Here is a 5,842-nt window from a genome sequence, read left to right as displayed (position 1 = left end):
AGCAGGCAATGATTACGGTTCTCAGTCACTCTCAGTAAAAGGAGACGATGGATTATGCTTCTGACAAAGCAACCTAAACAGAAGAAAAAGAAAACATTTAATTAAAGTCAAATTCTTAATCCCGTAACAGTGATATTACTTATCTCCATGCAGCTGGCATATCTGTCCTTGAAAAGTCTAACTTGGAAAGGAAATCAAAGTAAGTCTGAAGGTGTTTTGTACTTAGCATAATCAATTTAAAAAAAAAAAAACAACAAAAAAACCCTCAGAACAGCTTATACTACAAAAAATCATTGCAATCAAAAGGTGCCAACATTAGCTTCCTACTTCACAATTAAATATATTCATATTTAATCCTTCACGCAAAGTGCACGTCTCCAATGAAGTATTGAATAATGACTGTTTCAATAGCTTTGCCATTGTTTTAATTTAATTCTCATTAACAACCATTAGAATTACATATCATGTTTTATTCAAACTTTTCAGTCTGTTGTGATAAAAGATAAATAAAACTACTCAATGCTAGCTATTCAATGCTTCATACAAAACAGTGCAAGTAACATCAGAATAATGGCAGAAGAGTTGCATTACAGCATTTACTAAACCGCAATAATCCACTTCTGTAGGAGAGAAATCTAACTCTGAGGATCTACAAAGCACATGTATGTATTTGGTAGCAGCTGTACTGCTGCTACCGTCTGTACTGTCCACAATGAAACACCTATCTCTTTGAAAGGGAATTAAATCTACATCTCCAGAGATAAGAAAAACCAGTTGGTACTATGTGAAAAAGGAGGTTTTCTATGTTTTCTTATCAGAGTCAATATTTTGTTATTACACAGACTCACCTTTTCAGAGCAGAATTCTGTATTGCTTTGCCTCAGTTTGCTTGGTCTGCCTTTAATAACTGCATAGCAGAACATTGTAATCACCATCACAAAAAGAAAGTAACTGGTATGCATGAGATGCAGGTTTATTAGAGAGCGATCATCCTGCACAGAGAATTAAAACCATTTACTGACAATGCACCGATAGTTGGCGTTTTATATTAAAGCAATAATTATCAGATCAGCACAGAAATTACCTCATGAATCAACTTTCTCCCCTTTGCGCAGCTGGCATAGTAATGAAAACGATTCCTAATTGTGGCACAAAGAGCCAAAATGTTCCTCGTGTTAAAAGTCTACTAGAGATCTCTTCCCATATACTGGCAGTGTCTTTTGCCAAATGATTTCAAAATATAAATGTTAGTTATTAAAAGCTGTGAGGCACATGGACATTACATGAAGACCGTCACGCCCACCAGGAGTGAAGCATACCCAATTCTGTCTCAGCCCTTGCACTACATAATGAACCAGCACTGAATATGACTATTTTAGGACATGAACAGAACCATATTCAACTGAAAAAGAGCTAAGCATTTATTCAACATAACATATAAAAACACCACGGCACTTACATCTGGAACTATAACAGTTAGTTTGGGATTTAAAGCATGATACACTTTTCCGATTGCTCCTTTGTAACACCAGAAAGGGTTATAATCTTGTGCATATTTTGTATTAGAGTCCCTTGCTGTGGTAAAGATCTTGTACCAAAGTGTAGCATTGCTGTATGTTTCAGGAACACAATGTGGTGGCTGACTGCAGAAAAACAGAAATAATTAGCACCCCAATTGCCATTCTCCATGTTCAGTAAGGCTAACTTTTAGAACTGAGTCGAGTCTTCTCAACAGCAGCGTAAAACACGGTTTTATTTCGGACCTTTCAAAACAACAACAAAAAAAAGCTTAACCAAAAGGATGTATAAAAAACATAGGACTCCTATACTAAGAATAGAATTTAACTGCATGTTGTTCCAGTAAGTCAACATCCCACAGCTTAATTAGAAAAACATTGGTTTTCATAAGGCTTCACGGAGTCATGTGAATCTATCTGGTGGTTCTCCAGGGTACACTGAATAGTGTCAGGGAGTCTAGAGAAGACAAAGGGAAACTATTTTGATGAAGAGTCTGTACTGCTGGGGTATGGTAGCAAAGCAGCATTTGGCTTACGCTGATCTCTCAGCAGGGAAGAGGATAAAAACCTTAGTGTCAAGCCTTAGCTCTCACACAAAAAGTAATGAAACTAAATTATAGGGTATCTTTCTTAAATATTCATGAATTCTTTTGTTCCTAGTGAAGTTTAAATCACAGGCAGCATGTTGAAAGGCAGGTAGGGGCTATAGTTCAAAACATCCACAGAAAAATCTAGTGTCGCTAAAAGACAGCAAAAGTCTCAAGACAGGGTTTTTACTGGGGGAAGGACGGCAGGTACATAATTTCCACAGTCAACAATAACATTCATCAGGAAGTAATAACCTCAGAGAACCAGCCGAGGAATTAATCATGCAGTAACCAGTCTATGAAGGAGTGTTTAAAATGCACTTACACTGTGACAGGAAATACATTGCTGGCTGCTGTCACAGTCATGCAGGTTGTGAACACAACCTGCTCGCAGTGGCCGTGAAGAACGCAGTCATCTGAATTCCAGGCAGCTGGCAGGGTGAATGTAATATTTATCTCCTCATGGGATTCTCTGCCTTTGAGAAAGAGAGAAGGAAAGCTGGTTTTCGTTCACAAACGTATCTGAGCAACAATCACTAGGATAAGGACAACATTCAAATGACTAAGGCAGTAACTATTACCCTGAACCTGTACCTTTGAAGTCATCCAGGATCTTTACTATCAACAAAGAGAGCAAAAAGAAAGTTAAAAACCAAACCAAACCAAACTACAAAAACCCCAGCTGCTCGTCTTTCTAATCTCTCCTGCCCACAGAAGAAGCGGGGTCATTAGGCTCCTTTCAGAAATGAAAAACTCACTATTTGTAAGTGAATTCATGCATGGTCAGAGAACTTTATTAGAAAGTGAAATCACAGAACTTTAGCCTTTCTCCTCCGAAAGACTTTGTTCCACATTTGCTTTTTCTGACGCTTACTTTCCAAATTGGAGATATTCATGTAGACAAAAAGGTGCCAGCAGATACTGAACTGCGGATTAAGTAGTGTACGTTAACTCCATGAGAATATAGTCATACTGAAAATAAAACCAGGCTACTGGAAATGGAACTTGCACTTGATAGCTCTTAAAGCAGTAACAAAATAACAACATAAAATACAGTAACACAGATTTACAGCTATGGCAAATGTCTCTTCACAGGTCTCTGAGGTTCAAGACACCTTCAGGCATTATTATAAAATGCAACCCTGGCTAAAAACTAAAATTCAGTGCAGTTCTATTATCCATTTCTACTGATTCTCTACAATCTCCTGTCAAAACTTACTGCCAGGGCAGCCACATAACAGATCAGTCTCTTCACACCACAGAAATTTTAACCATCTTATTGGTTGCTGTTTGTGACGTTAAAGTTTATTCATGCATGCATTTTAGATAAACTCTGTATTTTTTAGACAAAGTGCTATTTGATCTCTAATGTATATACATAAATGCCTTCAAAATGTGAGTTAAGGACTTGAAGATATATCAAGACAGAACTGAAGATAGTCACTGCAGAAGCTTTCGCTGCTCAGAATTTTGTTGGCTTAAAAATTACCTTCCATTGTCATTAGGTTAATCATTTAAAACTGCAAAGCCTAATCTTGGTAAACCTGCAGGTTCTTTTCCATTCTGAATGCAAGGAAAAGTTTTTCTAGCAAACAGATGAAAGGCTCTATATAGGAATATACTCAGAACAAATCTGGAAACACATATATGTTCTAAGCAAAAGATTTATCTCACCAATAATAAGCTGGTGAGTTTTTATTTGATTATATAGTTATCACTCAAATTTACAAAGGTCAAGCCTTGCATACCTGAGAGTCCAATTTGGTGTCCAAATATTGTGGAGCTTAGATGTGTGACATTGCGAGAATATCCGCCAAATGGTCGGAGTGGGTCCAGCGTCAATGTGATTGTAACAGAGATGTTTATTGGACCAGAGTCCTCAAGAGTTTGTGGAGACTGTGTAGAAGATCTCGCCTGTCCGCTAGTCACGGTACTTTCTGGAGTTGTGGTATCATTGATGAGATGCTTTAAGGTTTCATTCTCAGATATACAGAAGTCCAAATCATTAAACCTCAGGAGGAAGGTATTCCAGTCCTTAAAACAAGTGTGAAGATTTCAACCAGATTAGCAAGTTAACTCTTGTCCGCCACTTCTCTAGAGCAGTGCAGACCTTGACACGTACCATCCCGCCTGCAGTTCCAAGCCATTTAACAAAAATTACATGGCTCATAAAGCAAGCACAAATACCACCATGGCTACCTCAACAACAGGGCAAGTTGTTCACAAAAGTTAGCGGTGTTCAATCCCAGCCACCACCTGACCACTGCTCAGCACAGCGGCAGAATATCCTCCTTTAAACTACTAACTTGGTCCGTTCTCACCACGCTCAGGGCATGAGCGGTTTCTAGCAACATTTTCCTCATTACAGAATAGTACTACTAGATAAGATCTGAGGTTTCACAAACAAGCTAGCTGGCACAACAGAGTAAGAAAAAGAAAGGCTCCTAGCCATAGTAGGGAAGATCCATGTCAGATGATTCGGCCTCATCCTCAAACTAAAACAAGACTATTCTCAAACATTCATACCAATAGCCTCTTTCCTTATGAAATTAGAGGCAAGTATAAATGAAGACAATCTCCCGTAAGACTCTGCACACTCCCATGAGAGGGTTCTTGGGGAAAAAAAAAGCAACTCATTAGCTTTGGGCATGTTTTTCAAATTAGTATTCCCACTGTTTAGCTCAGGAACTTTTTGTACCTACCTCTGTCATTTCTGGTGACTTGATCTCCTTAATTTTGAAGAAATAACCCAGTGTCAGAAAAGCTATTGCCATAGCGCTTACACTGATCATAAAGACCACAAGCGGAGGTCGACTGCTGATGTAAACCTTCAGGTTCTCCAACAGGTTTATGTTGAACATTATTCTGATTGTTCTCCTAAAAATAAAGAACAGAGTGACTGGGCTGTGTGTGTTACTGAGCTGGGTTGGTAGGTCACATGAGACAAAAGTTTGACAACAAAAAAATGGAATCATATACCAAAATGAGATTCAATTATATGACTCTGTACTGTTCATTGAACACAGACTCAGCATGCCTTACATAAAGCACAAATCAAAACATGCTTGACATCTTCTCAGCGCCTGAAATTGCCAGCTGGGAACAGATTTTAAGAAATGAGCACAGCTTCTAGCACAGCCAAGTATCACTGATAAGCAATAAAACCAGTTCTTTTCTTTCCCCACACACCTCGGCAGGATATACACTGCCACACTTTAATTCCAGTAATATTTGAATTCATCAAATTACAGTGCGGATAGAGTTGTAACGCAGCCCACAAATCAAACTTTGTACATCCTTGCATATACTTTCAAAACTGAGGCTGAAGCCTTAAAGATCCCCCTTTACCCCGTCCCCAGCCCCAAATGCCTCTACCTTCAAAATGGGATCTGAGAAGCAGCCTACGTTATTTTAGGCTTCTGCATCAAGAATCCTGTGATCAGAAACACCTAACAACCGCATTAGGGTGGAGGCTGGAAGACTCCCTTCTTTACTTGATTCTTGCAGGATCTAGAGAACTTTTGCTAGAGTCTGTAAACAAAGAGAGGACCTTGCACATGCTGAGAAAATGTACTGAATCATTAATTTTTGTCCAAAATATAGTATTTTGTCTGATTCCCCTTCTGAATTTTCTTTTCATTGGCAGAGCAGAAAGACCCAAACTAAGTTTACTGTATTGGCTTCCCCACCTCCACTCACAACGAAAAGCATACAGTTCAGGGTTAAAGGGCAGCCTTG

General features: G+C 38.7%; 1 protein-coding gene across 1 annotated transcript in view; it reads right to left on the bottom strand.

Moving 5' to 3' along the window:
- The window catches only part of TMEM248 (transmembrane protein 248), a 5,515-nt gene extending 540 nt beyond the window's left edge, over window positions 1-4,975 (bottom strand). The window contains exons 1-6 of the mRNA XM_009588088.1: window positions 4,807-4,975; window positions 3,853-4,138; window positions 2,430-2,580; window positions 1,460-1,643; window positions 849-992; window positions 1-73 (exon numbers count right to left, since the gene is read on the bottom strand). The exon at window positions 1-73 is cut by the window's left edge and continues 540 nt beyond it. Of these exons, the coding sequence (XP_009586383.1) occupies window positions 53-73; window positions 849-992; window positions 1,460-1,643; window positions 2,430-2,580; window positions 3,853-4,138; window positions 4,807-4,965 (945 nt within the window). The 5' untranslated portion in view covers window positions 4,966-4,975 and the 3' untranslated portion in view covers window positions 1-52. The remainder of the gene's footprint in view (window positions 74-848; window positions 993-1,459; window positions 1,644-2,429; window positions 2,581-3,852; window positions 4,139-4,806) is intronic.
- Between the last annotated feature and the right edge of the window lie 867 nt (window positions 4,976-5,842).

The sequence above is a fragment of the Fulmarus glacialis genome, unplaced genomic scaffold, assembly GCF_000690835.1.
Source record: "Fulmarus glacialis isolate BGI_N327 unplaced genomic scaffold, ASM69083v1 scaffold42061, whole genome shotgun sequence".
NCBI classification, from domain to species: Eukaryota; Metazoa; Chordata; class Aves; order Procellariiformes; family Procellariidae; genus Fulmarus; species Fulmarus glacialis.
This window is presented reverse-complemented; position numbering and strand designations above follow the sequence as displayed.